The sequence below is a fragment of the Lynx canadensis genome, chromosome B3, assembly GCF_007474595.2.
Source record: "Lynx canadensis isolate LIC74 chromosome B3, mLynCan4.pri.v2, whole genome shotgun sequence".
NCBI classification, from domain to species: domain Eukaryota; kingdom Metazoa; phylum Chordata; class Mammalia; order Carnivora; family Felidae; genus Lynx; species Lynx canadensis.
In genome coordinates this window covers 62,137,986-62,151,762 of record NC_044308.2, presented here as the reverse complement: position 1 = coordinate 62,151,762, position 13,777 = coordinate 62,137,986, and the positions used below count along the sequence as shown (strand labels likewise).

At 56.6% G+C, this 13,777-nt stretch overlaps 3 protein-coding genes across 3 annotated transcripts in view; 2 read left to right on the top strand and 1 right to left on the bottom strand.

The window, feature by feature from the left end:
• The first annotated feature begins 985 nt into the window (after positions 1-985).
• On the top strand, positions 986-4,704 carry GCHFR (GTP cyclohydrolase I feedback regulator). Its single transcript, XM_030318472.1, is given in 4 exon segments — positions 986-1,068; positions 2,980-3,074; positions 4,196-4,279; positions 4,281-4,704. Coding segments are annotated over 4 exon segments (252 nt in total). The 5' UTR covers positions 986-1,032; the 3' UTR covers positions 4,318-4,704.
• Positions 4,705-4,890: 186 nt separating this feature from the next.
• DNAJC17 (DnaJ heat shock protein family (Hsp40) member C17) overlaps positions 4,891-13,777 on the bottom strand; it is a 42,444-nt gene continuing 33,557 nt past the window's right edge. The window contains 8 exon segments of the mRNA XM_030318466.1: positions 4,891-5,088; positions 10,414-10,524; positions 11,034-11,114; positions 11,631-11,708; positions 12,164-12,207; positions 12,798-12,894; positions 13,121-13,158; positions 13,161-13,202. Of these exon segments, the coding sequence (XP_030174326.1) occupies positions 4,966-5,088; positions 10,414-10,524; positions 11,034-11,114; positions 11,631-11,708; positions 12,164-12,207; positions 12,798-12,894; positions 13,121-13,158; positions 13,161-13,202 (614 nt within the window). The 3' untranslated portion in view covers positions 4,891-4,965.
• On the top strand, positions 7,497-9,358 carry CB3H15orf62 (chromosome B3 C15orf62 homolog). The gene is given in 2 exon segments (XM_032593663.1): positions 7,497-7,913; positions 7,916-9,358. Coding segments are annotated over 2 exon segments (525 nt in total). The 5' UTR covers positions 7,497-7,519; the 3' UTR covers positions 8,047-9,358.

Below are 13,777 nucleotides of genomic sequence, written 5' to 3'. Positions count from 1 at the left end.
AGGAAAGGTCACAGGCTGTGTCTGTTTGCTTTGTTTTTTAGAGAACCAATCACAAGACAGATAAAGAATCATGAGTTTTCATATTTTGAAACATCTAGATGAGGTCGTGGACACACCGAGGTGCACTTGCTGCTCCCACATTGGTGGCTTGGTGCCAAGGATGTACTTTGTTTTGCCGCAGGTGTTGCCTTGTGATTTTCTGCGCGTGCGCTACATCTTTCCAGCTTCGCGGGAAGCTCTCCAAAGCATGGGCCAGATTCCGTCGGTTTAAATCCCTCCGGGACTGGCACACAGCCAAGCGCTCAGTTCCTTTACACATTTACCAATGGGGCCACAGAAACGCAAGATTCCGCTGCTGTACTAGGAATTACAGTCAGGGAGGCGGAAATGCGCAGTACACACGAGTATTTTAGCTGCTGCCACAAGCCTCCCACTGCTTTCTCCTGGGCGCGGACGGAGAACGTGTACTGGGGACAGAAAGTGGGGATCCGCTAAAGCCTTTAGAGGTGTGCCTGGGTGGGATGGGCTGGAGCTTGGGAGGCTTCAACAGGATAGCCAACTGCTCCCGGCTCCGCTTCACAGGGACGGGGGTTGGGGACCAGCAGGACTTTGGAACCTACTATTGGAGGTGTTGCAAGAAAGAGGGCGCACACTCTACACGCACGCTTGGCACCACGGCTCGCTGCAGCCAGCCGAGCCCCGCGGGTCACCCCCTACTCCAGGCCGCGGGTGCGGGAGCGTCCTCCGCAACCCGCACCCCTCCGTCTGCCTGGACCACCCGCAGAAGCAACTTGGCCCTGAGTGCAGGAGGCGGGCCCCGAATCGCCCCGAGTCGGGGCGCGTCACGAGCGCCCGCTCCTGATTGGCCGGCCGCGGCTGTCACGGGCCGGGCGCACTGGGATTGGTGTCGCCCGAGGCCAGAGCTGGAGTAACTGGACTCCGGGCGGCCGCTTGCAGTCCCGGAGCCTGAGGGGCTGGCGTCGGCGCCGAGCCCAAAGCCCTGGGTGGGAGCCTGGCAGGGACGCGCGCACCATGCCCTACCTGCTCATCAGCACCCAGATCCGCATGGTAAGTACCCGCCGCCCGGAGACTTGGACAGAGTTGGGGCCGGGCCCGGGCCGAGGGGGCTGCGACTGCACCTTGGCGCCTCCCTCTGAGGCAGCGCCTGCCAGTGACTGGATCCGGAAGCCGCCCGGGACACGCCCCCTCGGGCGGAGGAGCCGAGGCTGCGGAACCAAGTCAACCCGGAGCGCCGGACTCGGGGAGTCCTGGCCGGCCCGGTGCTTCCAGGGCCGCGAAGGGGGCGGGGTGCGTGCATCCCCGCGGCGGAGGGAACTCCGGGGGCTTGCGGCTCCTGACCTACCTGTCCGCCCGAGAAAGCCAGGAACCCCTGGTCTCATGGCGCAGCAACCACGGCCCTACACAGAGCCGCTCCGCAGGGGTTGGAGTTGGGGGTGGTGGGAGTGCAAATACATGGGGGAAAGAGGTTTGAAAAAGAAAAGGACGTGCTGAGGCGCCAAAACACCTCCTGTCAAGTGCCTGGCCCTCAGGCACTTCCAGAAAGAGCTATCCCTGAGCCCTTAGGAAAGACAGAAGGAGACAGGCCCTGTGGTTAGAGGTGGGAAGACCATTCCGGAGTCAGAGTGATGCCCCTTTTTCTGGGTGCAATTTCGTCGTCCAAGGCAGAGTTGGTGCCTCCAGGAATCCCTTTTTAACTTCAGAATAGTTTGACTGGGCACCTCCGCCTCTTCCCACTCCCCAGTGCTTTGGTGATCCATCAGCGGGTGCACAACTCTCTGGAGGTGAAGACAACAGGAGAGCTCACCGCGTGACAGGAGGGGTCTTGGCCGTGTCCTAGGGAAGTGGCTTGAGAATCAGTTACTTGTGCAGTTGTTAAAATGTGGACTCCTGGGCCCTCCCCAGAACTCCCCAAATACTAAGCCTGGGGCTTAGGAATTCGGTGCTCTTCAGGTGATTTTTTTTTTAATAGAACAGCTTTACTGATGTATAGCATACATATACCACAGAACTCACGAATTTAAAGTGTACAATTCATGTTTTTTATTTTTAATTTTTTATTATTTAAAAAAAATTTTTTTAACGTTTATTTATTTTTGAGACAGAGGAGAGCATGAACGGGGGAGGGTCAGAGAGAGGGAGACACAGAACCTGAAACAGGCTCCAGGCTCTGAGCAGTCAGCACAGAGCCCAACGCGGGGCCTGAACTCACAGACCGTGAGATCATGACCTGAGCCGAAGTCGGCCACCTAACCGACTGAGCCACCCAGGTGCCCCCAATTCAATGTTTTTTAAAGCATCCTCAAGAGTTGTGCAGCCATCACCATAATCAATTTTAGAACATTTCCATCACCTTCAAAAAACCTAATATACCATGCATGTTAGCCGTCATTCCTCATTTTCCCCCAAATCCCCCAGCCCTAGATAACCATAGGTTACCATTTCTATGGCAATATGTTGTCTTTTTGTGTCTGGTTTCTGAAAACTCACATGTTTTCAAGGTTCTTCCATATTGTAGCATGTATTTGTCTTTATTCTTTTTTTTTTTCCAAATAAGATCCAGTGCATGTGTAGCTGTATCATTTTATTTATGCATTCATCTGTTGACAAACATTTAGATTGTTTCCACATTTTAGTTTTTGCAAATAATGCTATGAACATTCCTGTACAAGTTGTATGGACATGTTTTCATTTCTGTTTTCCAGGTGATTCTGATACACACAGACACGGGTAGTGATGCTTGGCAGGAAGTTGCCAGTAGTTGGGCAATGACCAGATCAGCTTGGAGGGACTGGGGAGGCCTCACATGGCCTGGCCTGATCACTGAGGGCCAGTGAGTTTCCTCACCACACTCTCCAGCCTTGACCTGAAACTGGCTCAGGGCCAGCAGGCAAGGGAGGAAGGAGACCTTCCACCTCTCCCAGGCCGCCAGCCAAGCAGCCACTGTGGCTTACCTTGCAGGAGGTGGGCCCTACCATGGTGGGCGATGAGCACTCAGATCCAGAGCTGATGAGGTATCTGGGGGCCTCAAAGAGAAGCGTCTTGGGAAACAACTTGTAAGTAGTGGCATTCTTCAGGATCTCCCTGCCAGCCCCTAAACCTGTCCGTTTCCTTTAACAAAACGAAGCCCAGGGACGATGCCACCGCCCAGCCTCAGAGGCCGTGTCTGCATCCTGGGGTTCTGTCTTCTATAGGGTCGGTCCGTCTGCGGCTTCACCGCAGCCCCCAGGCTTGCTCTGAAAGCATTCTCACTGGGCCTCCCTTCACAAGGGAGCCCCAGGACCCAGTCCAGCGGGGTGTAGGACTCCATAAGTGGACTGTTCTTCACTCTGCCCTCTCATCTTGGAGCTGGACCCCATCAAGCCAAAGATAGGCACAGAAAAGTTTCTCTCTTGAAGAGCTGGCTGAGTTAAGAAAGCTGAACTCTAGAAACAGGCAGCAGGCAGCCTGGGTCCTACTTTCAGCTCAGCTGCTGCCTTGCAGCTCGTGAGAAGGGTTGGCAGAATGAGCCTCAGTTCAAAGAGGGGAAAGGGAGGCAGGCTGGATCCGGGCCCTTGGGTCAGGGTTGGAGGGCTGAAGCCAGCCCATTCCTTTACCATGAGCCATTTGTCTCGAGATGCCCAGCTTGGGGCTTGAGCCCTTTATCTGATCGACAATCCTGAAAGAAGGGACAGCAAGCATTCTCCGTGCTGGAGAGCAGCACCCGGAGCCACTATTAGGGGCCAACCTGTTGCTCCAAGACTGCAGGACAGACAGGGCAACAAGAGGGGGCAGAGCCCTGGGGGAGGACCCTGGAGAGAACAGGCCATTCCTCCAGAATAGTGCAGCGGCCCAGGGCACTTGGGGCTGTCATCAGACTAACACGGGTTCTATGATCTCAATAACATTTGGAAAGCTACTTAGCCCTCCAAGTTTTATATTTATAATTATAAAATGGGAATAATAATGGTACCTTCCTTAGGGTATCGGGAAGAAGAAAGAAGATATGCAAGCCAAGTGCTTAGCTGGGAGGGGGTGGGGAATGTGCACTTAGCCTGGCACCTGGAAGGCACCCAGCAAATGTCAGTCACTACTCGGATTCCTGACAAGGCCTAGTCATCAGCAGATACTAGTTTTACTTGGGGAACCTGTGCTGTATATCCCCTCATGCTGTCCCCTCTTCCCCTTCTCTTCACAGTTGTGAGTACTTTGTTAATGACCCTCCTCGCATAGTCCTGGACAAACTGGAACGCAAGGGCTTCCGTGTGCTGAGCATGACAGGCGGGCCAGACGCTGGTGTGGTGCCTGCACAAGGAGTGACACTCTCACACTGAGGAGCAGACGGCACACCCTCTTTTGAGCGGTTGCCATGGCCCCCGATCCTGAGTACCCGTTCACTCACTGCCCGGCCCCTCTCTTCCCAAATTGTTATTTTCCTTAGCCCAGCACCACTGGGCAATGAATGGCCTTTTCTGAAACTTGCCTCAGCCAGTGGGAGAGGGCAGGGCCCCTGCCCTGGTGCTCCCAGCAGCCCCTCCAGCTTCTGGGCCTGAGAGCCCTGGAGGAGGCCATGTTCTGTGGGAGCCACGAGAGCCAGGTTGTCCCCGGCCAGAAACTGGGAGCCCGTGAGGAGCATGGCCCCAGGACTGGGCGGGAGGGTCCTGCGTAGCTAGTCCAAGCCAATAAAGGACTGTGATGAGTGGTTGCTCCTCTGTGCTGCTGGCCCACTGACTCTGTGTGGAGCACCTCCCTGGGGGTCTGCCCACTCCTGGGAGGGGAGCCAGGCCTGGGTGGAACCCTCCCAGGCAGAGCCCAGAAACCAGGGCCATGCTTGGGCAAGCCAGCACCCTACGTCCACACAGGCAATAGAGGTAGACTCTTGGAAAAAACAAAAAACAAAAAAACCCAAACTTTATTGGTGCCGTGGAAGACGAGGGCTTTGGAGGGGAGTGGGCTGGAGGCAGGAGGCTATGTGGGCTGCCCCACCTCGTCCTCCTGCTGCATCTGGGCGATCAGCTGTTGCCGCTCAGCGGCCTGGCGCATGCGCATCATGACGAGGCTCTCATAGTCCCTCTCGGACAGCACTGAGCCCTGGCGGACAGAGGGGGACAGGAGATGGTCAGGGCAGCAGGGCACAGCCACAGAGAATCTAGACTTGGAGGACTGGGTCTACACAGAGCTAAGGTCTTGAGGCAAGGAGTGAAGATGCCGGGACTTCTCGGCTGGCTCCCCTCTAAGCCATCTCAAGCAGCTCTCAACCCCCCTCCCCGCAGGCCTTCCATCAACAGTCAGCCCTGCTTCAGCTTCTTGGGCTGAATCACTTCTTCATGTTCCAGCCAGGCCCTGTCTCCCTCCATTTCCTCTCCGGCCTTCGTGTGACACTCCTTTCCTCTACCGGTGGCTCCTGCTTCTCACAGGTTTGCAGTGAAGGGGTTGTCCCGAGGTGCAGAAATCCACTCCGCTTTGCCAGGTGGAGGCGACAGCACCGCCCCCTCCCAGCTGCCCACCTCCCTGTGGTCTGGCTCCTGTGGGACATGAGAGAAGGGAGCCCTACCCTGGACCCAGCCTCTGTCAGCCCGCCCTAGAAGGAGAGAGAAACAAGCATGAAGCTGTTTGCCTCTTAAAAATACACAGGGCTGCTGGAGGGCAGGGCCTGTGCCTTTTTCTTTTATGATCTTGCCAGCACAGTGTGGGGGATTAAAGAGTGCTATGTATCAATAATCAAAAGAATAATAAACAAGCAATCCAATGGGCCAAGGCTGTGGGGTGGGGAGGCAGCTCTACAGGAGACTTGATCCACCAAGCCCACACCCTGATAAGTTCTGCAGTGGGAATTAAATCACTTCTTCCATCAGTACAGCTGGAGTGGCGTGAAGCGGAAGCCCACCCCAGTTGGCCAGGAAGTGAGCCGGGCCGGGGGGTTGCAAGGCAGAGCACACTGCTAAGCCCTGTCTTTGGTACACCACTCGAGTTTGCACTCATGGAATTATCCAGGGGGAGAGTTCAGTGGTCAGTGACCTGGGGGATAAGAAGGGAGTGGCTGGGGTTAAAATGCCAGGCCTTGGCCAAGTGGTATGAAGTAAAGGGTGTACAGAACCAGGAAGTGTTACTCAGCCCTGATCCCCCTGCTTCTCGGAATAGTGCCAGCCTTGCTGTTTCCAGCCACAGCAGCTTCCAGGAGAGTTGTCCTCCCAGCCAGGCCCACCCACCTAAGGCTGGCCCAGGGTACTGCTGACACTTCAGGGCAGCCCTATGTGGCCATTCCGCAGAGGAGGGACCACGAATAAGGCCCAAGAGGCCTGAGGGGAAGGCCTGGAGCATGGCGGGAGAGGAGACAGCAGGACCCTGGCCCTCAACTGCTCTCTCTGGCCCTGAGGCTACCGGAGGAAATTGAGGAAGATGAGGAACCGCCAGAATGGGTGTTAGGCCCTGGAGAGGGCAGTTCTCCCTCCCCAAGGTAATGCTGCACTGCTGAGAAAACTTAAGAGTCACCCCGGCATGCCCTGAGCCCAGCCCTGGGAGGAGCCAGCCCTTTATAGACATGGGGCTGCTTCCCGTTAACACACCCTCTGCCCCACCCCCACCCCCCCATACCTGCAGGCTTGGCTAATGAGGGCCTGTCACCAGGCCGCAGGACTGAGTCACCCACACCAGTGACAGGTCTCTCTTCTTCCCCAACAACTGTTCCACATGCCTGCCTTTCAATTAACTCCCACCCTCCCTGAGCTCCTCCCTCCCAGACACACGAAGGGGCAGCTGGGGAGCAGGCCCACCAGCTAGGGCCCAGGGCAGTGGGGCTGTGGGGCAAAAGGAGGCAACGTGGTGACACACAAAGTAGGGCTGCCCCCCAAAAGTCCCCAGGGGAATCCTAAGCTTCCCTGTGCCTTGGGGTGTTGGCCACGGCTGGCCCAATCCCTGCATGCGGATGCCGCAATTACCTAAGAGCACGAAACCCAGCTTCCCACCTGACTGAGTCACCTGAAAACAATAACACGTTCCCCACTGCCACACACCGGCTCAAACAGCCAAGCTACTAATCAGAGCCCAGGAGCAGCCGTGGAGAGGCCTGGCCCTGTGCTGCCCTAGAGCCAGGCACAGGGCCAGGGAGGGAAGGTGAACTCAGGACCACCAGAAGCCAGGTGCTGGGGAAGCAGCACAGGCCACTCTCGCACCACAGAGATCCATCTCTGACACCACAGGCGATGCCCTCACTCCGGCTCCAGTAAGTGCTGCTTCTTCCTCTTGGGATTTTTTTTTTTTTTTCCATTACCCTATCAAGTAACCAGGCCACTCCTGTCCCTCTGGGAAACTCCTGTCACCAGGAACTCCCGGTTCTCTACTCTCCTGGACAAAAGTGCCCTCTTCCCAGGACCCTTCCCACCATCCAAGATGCTTCTAGACCACTAGGGCTGTCTCCCTGATTCTTGCCATTCACTGCTCCAGTGGGGACCTAATGCTCCCTGGCAACTCTTGAACTGGGCTGCTGAGGTACGGAGCTTGTCTGTTGGCTCCCCTGGGTGCCATGGAGACCTGGCGGAAAGGCTCCTTCCGCAACGCCTCCTTCTTCAAGAGGCTGAGCCTGGGGCGGCCGAGACGACTCCAGCGACAGGGCAGCGTGCTCAGCCAGGCCAGCACGGCTGGCGGGGATCACGAGGAGTACAGCAACCGAGAGGTCATCCGGGAGCTTCGAGGGAGGCCAGATGGACGGCGCCTGCCTCTTTGGGGGGACGAGCAGCCCCGGGCCACCCTGCTGGCCCCACCCAAGCCTCCTCGCCTGTACCGAGAGAGCTCCAGCTGCCCCAACATCCTGGAGCCCCCACCTGCCTACACTGCTGCCTACACGGCTACCCTGCCCTCGGCGCTCTCCCTGGCGGGCACCCTCCACCACTACTCTGAAGAGGACCTTTTGGACACTCCCCCTTCCAGAAGACACCTGCCCCAGACCTGAGTGATCCCTTCTTCTCCTTCAAAGTGGACCTGGGGATTTCACTTCTTGAGGAAGTTCTACAGATGCTGAGGGAGCAATTTCCCAATGAACTTAGCTTCTGAATGGAGTGCATGGAAGGCAGAGGTGGGGTAACTGGAAGAGCTGGAAGCCTGGAGGCCCAGGGAAGGAGGATACAGTTGCAGATTAAGAAAAGGTAGGGACAGAAATCCAGGATCCTGCCTTCCTTCCGGGTCCTGAACAGTCTTCCAGGTTATCCTGGAGCAGAGGGACAGAGGCAAGCCGTAGGAAATGTCTTGAGGGGGTACTTGCTGGCGGGAGCCCTGAAGGCAGCTGGCTAAGCTGGGGAAGGGAGGCCATGCCTGTAACCACGGGGACAAGGCAGAGGCCAGCAGAGGGGGAGGGGAGCACCAGGGGTGAGTCAGGGAGTGGAGGACTCACACTGAGCAGATCAGATGGGTGCCCTGCAGCAGCTCCTCTGAAGCCACTGTTTATAGAGAGACGTTACAGGGCAGGTCTAGGCAAAAGTGGTCTGACCCAGGCCAAAGAGGAAAGTGGGGAGACCTGAGGGAAGAGCCACTAAGGACATGTGGTTGTTCAGACTGAAATGAGGTAAAATTAAAAATTTAGTTCCCTGGTTACACTGGCCACATTTCAAATATCCAGCAGCCACACGTGATTAGCGGCTACCACATTGGACAGCGCCAGTTGCATGTAAACATCACTGGAGAAAGTCCTGTTGGACAGCACTGGCAGAGACCAGGGCCCGGAGCCACCAGTGCCATGGTGGGGTCGGGGGGAAACATCTGGGGGAGGAAAGGGCTGGCAGAGCAGGAAGAGTGAGGCATACAGAGGTGCAGAGTAGACTCAGGAAAAAGGCCACACAAATCATTTCCAGAAAAGAGACACGAGAGACACACTGCCAACAGAGCTGCCCAGAGCATGCCCTGGTGCCCGAGGAAGGTGTCTGTAGGGAATGCCAGCCAAAGGCACAGACACGGCTTGCAAACGGGTGCTCGGAGAGTTCCCAGAATTACTAGTGATGGGAGCCCTTGAGAAATGTAGCAGAAAGAGTGGCAGATTTCCCTCCTTCTTGCCCTGGGAGCACCGGACTGGATCAGAGGATGGACACGAAACTCGTAGCTGTTACCATAAAGAGGCTCAGCTGGTCTCCAGAACTGTCCACAGGATTGGGGAGCCCTGCCTTGCCCAAATCCCCCGATGATGGGGACTGCCGTGCAGGGCTGAGCCCCCTGGGTCAAGGCCATAGGCTCTGCTACTGCCCTGCCCTGTGGCCTGGCCAGAAGACTTGAAACCAGAGCCCAAATTGGCTGGGCCATGTGGTTTTGACACTCCAGGCCTTATCAAGCGTGGCAGAGGGGGAGAGGAAGCTTCAACGCACACTGCTTCCATACCCAAACCTGCGGCCCCTCTCTCCCGTCCTCTGTGTGGATGCGCTGAGCTGAAAGGCTCCCCTCCGGACGCAAGATATATGAATAAAGTTCTTTACAACATGGCCTATGGAGTGTCATCTGGGGCTGTGAAATGCTGGGACTTAACAGTGGGGAATGAGGTCTCTACAGAAGGGTTCCGCGTTGGGCTCACACCAGTTCATCTTCCTCCTCTGCCCAGGATCTGGGACGCACTCCTAGGGAGCTTCCCATCCTCACAGCCAGGTGAGGAGCACATAGGAGAGCTGAGGTGGCATGACTGAGGCATTAAGAGCAAAGCCCTTGCGAATCCCTGGGGGCCCTCCCCCCAACCCCCAGAGTGGCCGTGCACACAGCAGCCTGCGGCTCCCGCATAGACCCAAAGGCCATTTCAGAGATGGGAGAGCTCTGGGCCTGAGAGTTTTCTGTCCCATCAAACTGGGGCGGTGTAAACAGGGCTGGTGTCTGGGTGTCCTCGTGCTGAACAAAAGCCCTCATGGAGCTGTGAGGACGACTAAGCCAGACCCCAGGTGCACATCAGCTGAAATCTGCACTTCACCATGAGGCACGCCCCCAGGGGAAGCCCCAGGGCCAGCAGGGTAGCCAGTGTTATTTCTAAGGAGATACTGCCTCTTGACGGTAGGCAGGCGCCTGTGTGCGGCAGCCACAGACACACCTGGAGACCTAGAGCTGGGGAGGAAGCAGCTGCTCGCCTTGCCTGCCCCTTCCTTCCCTTCAGTAGCTGGTAATCTAAGCGCCAAACGCTTCACGCCACAACCAAGCAACCCATGGGCCAGGAAAGCCCCTCTGGGTGATGGTGAGAGCCCCGGCAGGAGACCGGGACGTGGAGAGAATCTAAGAATTCTGTGTGGGGTGGGGCCCTGGCACTCAGAGACAGAAAAGAGTCAGAACAGAACCACAGTCCTGCTTAGGTTGGCAAAGCTGCCAATCTCACTGTGCTCCTCAGGAGGAAAGGGCCCTGAGATGAACCCACACGGGAAAAGGTCCCGCAGACCCAGCTAGGGAGGTTTGGTTCCTTACCTGTGACAGTCCTGGGTGGCTGGGGCCCCCTGCGCCCTGGGGCCGTCCCTCCAACCAGGAAATCTTCAGGGGGTTATCGATCAGGCCCACTTCGTTTTGGACAGCCAGCTCCTGTCAGACAGAGCACCTGGTCCTGGTACCATGGCTCTAATCAGCCATAGAGTGGCTCTCTCTACACCCATACAAAGAACCCACACCAGCACTCTCATCTTCCAGGCCAAACCAAGCAACCTTCACACAATGATGTGCTGAGGTTTTGACCCTCCTCATGGGTGAGTCAGGGGTATGAGCCTTCTAACCGGGGAGTGGGGAAGAGGCAAAGCCTGCCAGGAGGCGTGCCAGCTTCCGCAGGAGGACAGAAGGTAGAGGGTGTGGAGCCAGGCAGCAGGAAATGAAGTCGGTGTATGCTCTCCTTCATCCCCAGAGCATTCTCCTGTCTTACCTTCACTCCCTGTGCCTCTACCCAGGAATAGGGGGGCCTCTGGGGAGTCTTGGCTCTGAGCTGGCCCAGAGGTCCCTTGGGAGTATGGACATCTAAGCTCAGAGGGCCCACAGTACGGGTCCGTACTCTGGAATGGCGGGGCCACCAGTGGCCCCCCAAAGCCTCACATGGCACTCACCGCAGCCTTGACGGTCGCAAACTCCACCACGGCGGTGCCAGCCTTCTTGCTGGAAAGCACCAGGTTGAGCACCTCTCCGTACTGTGAGGACAAAGGGGGCTCGGTAAGCATGGCAAGGAGCAAGACAAGCCTGGGTTGCCCTGAGGCCTGCTGGGGCATTTTTGGCTGGGGGATAATGCTTTGTCGCTAAGTTCCCAGAGAGGGATGAGAGATGGGAAAGAAAGGATATTTTTGCCAGGATGAAGAAGGATAGCAAAGGAACCCTTAGCAAAGGGCTGAGAACTCAGACCGGCAGAGCTGCAAAGCAGCCTCAGGGACCAAAGGTGGAGAAGCGGACGGGGCTTCTGTGCAACCTGCCCACCTCATCTCTCCCCACACACTCAAGACGGCAAGGGCTAGAACTAGGTAGGGAAGGTGAGACCTAGGAGGGCATATGGCAACACAGGTGGCTGGGGAAAGCCTCTAGGCTGCTACATGGTCTGTGAGACAGAAAAAAAGGCTGCTAGAGATGTTAAGGGAGTTTTGGCCTGGAGATCCAGGGTTTGGGCTGAGATACAGATGGAGATGATGAGAAAGATGGAAGGCGGCAGGGCAGACCTTCTGGAAAAGCTGTAGGAGGACATCTCTGGAGTAGCTGCCTCTCGACTCATCTTCCTTCTTGCACTTCCATTTTAGCTGAAAGGATGGCAGTGGGCATCACCATTAAACTCTGACCTTGGCCTGAACAGTCCCAGCCCCACACCTGAGCTTTACAGTCTGAGCGACACCCTCATGGTCTTCCAGGCACTTGTAATCTAGGGAGCCCCCCATAAAGATGTGTTCCTCTTGAAAACGGACCTGCAGGGTGGCCTGCTCACCCACACAGCCACACGTCCAGACCTATAAGATGCTCTCCTTCCAAGGCTTCTGAGAAGGGCTGCCTGGCAACTGCCAGGGCTAAGAGCGGCCTTGTGTGGCAAGCTCGGAGAGGCCATTCAGATCCCCAGGTAGTGACAGGATGGAAGGAATGGGTAGTTGCGCTGGCTCCCAGAAACCCAGTGTCCCTGCTAGAACCCCCTGAGCCACTGGAAACATCTGTTCTTGCTGACAAGAGGTGGTATGAGGTGGCCCGTGGATCCCGCAGGGCTCACCTTTAGCTTGGGGGTTCCTCTGCCTTCAGGATTTTCTGCCTTTCCTAGAAAATTTGGGAAAATTAGCAAGGTAGAATAGGAGGGAACACAAAGTTCTCTAAAGGAGACACAGCCCAGAGTTTGAAGGGCTTGGGAAAGGGCACTCCTGACCAAGGCATAGCTGGCCCGCCCTGGGGATGAGCCTGGTGGGGAAGGGAGAGGCAATCCCACCCCATCCTGAGGAGCTGCCCCTCCAGGGTGGTGCGCCCAGCTGCCTGCTATAGGCCATGATTAGCACTCTGCTAACGAAGGGCTCTCATCGCCTTGCAGAAGCATGAGGCAGAGGTAAAACCCCACAGTTCTACTGAAACAAAGTATCCAGAGCCTTTCCCCTACTGATCTCCTCCACAGTAGAGCCAGCCCTGCTTAGGACTAAGATAAACAAGGACAGGAGATCTCAGGGTGAGTGAAAAACAAATAGGCCCCAAAGAAGTGGTAGGAAGAAGGAACAGGTGGCGTATGTCTGAGTCAGGTGCCCCTAGGGTTCTGAGCAGCTGGAAGCCTCCACAGCAACTCCACCAAGCAGCCAGCGTGGCCGCTCTGGGCATTTGGAGCTGCCTCAGAGGAGAGGCGGGTGGGGGTGATGGATGCCTACCTCTCAACCTCTGCTCCCGTTCCTGGCGTATCTGCTCCTGGATCAGCCTCTGTTGTTCCTCCAGCTGCCGGGAACCCTCTTCTCGAAGGCGTTCGATCTGCAGAGCGGGGTTGGGGGGAGTGACATTTCTGTGCAGATCCAATTCCAGTTTGGCTCACCTTGTGAAGGTCCCTGGGAGGCTCCACCTGCAAGCTAGGGCTCAGCAACCTGCGGGTTGGACAGATTACCCAGATCCACAGAAGAAGACAGCCACGACAGCCACCTAGGCTCACCCTCCTCCTTCTCCTGCAAATGGCTTTAGGCCAGCATGCCCGGAGGCTCACCTCCTGCTCTAGCGTCCTGGTGCTCCGGTTCTCCTCTCCTCACTGCCGTGGGCCTGGGCCTGCCGTTCCCGGGCCTCCAGGTCTAGGCACAAGAGTTGAGTGACCCAATGTCTGGTCTAAGCAGTTCTACATGGCCTCAGCCAACCCAAAGTCTCACACAGAATGAAACCATATAGTACCTCTGCCCCCTCCCTCCAAGCCCGTGTGCTCTCAAGTTAATCTTCATTGACAAAAGTCATAGTGTGGAAGAAGTATAGGTTCCAGCTGAGTGGCCGGGGTCTGGAAGAGTTAAATCAGCAGCTCGTGCTGACCAAGCTAGTTCTCTGATCAGTGAACGGGGTGTGGGTGAGTGCTTATGTCAGCAGCCCAGGGCCATGTGGCAGGGATGCCAAGGGTGGAGCTGCTGGCCTGTCCCTGTGGTTTGGCACAACAGCCTGACCTCGACCTTGGCGTTGATGCTTTTTCCACCACAGAGCTCGAGTCCCCACTGCCTCCTACACCTCCTTCTTAGTTCACATTTACCAAGCCTCACTTTGGACCAGACTATGGCAGTTCTACAGGGATGGCAGATTCTGTGTGAGGACATCACCCATGTCCTGGAGCCCTTCCTGCCTTCCAAGAGAAACCTGCTTGTGGCCCTATGCCAGGCTAGCTGCT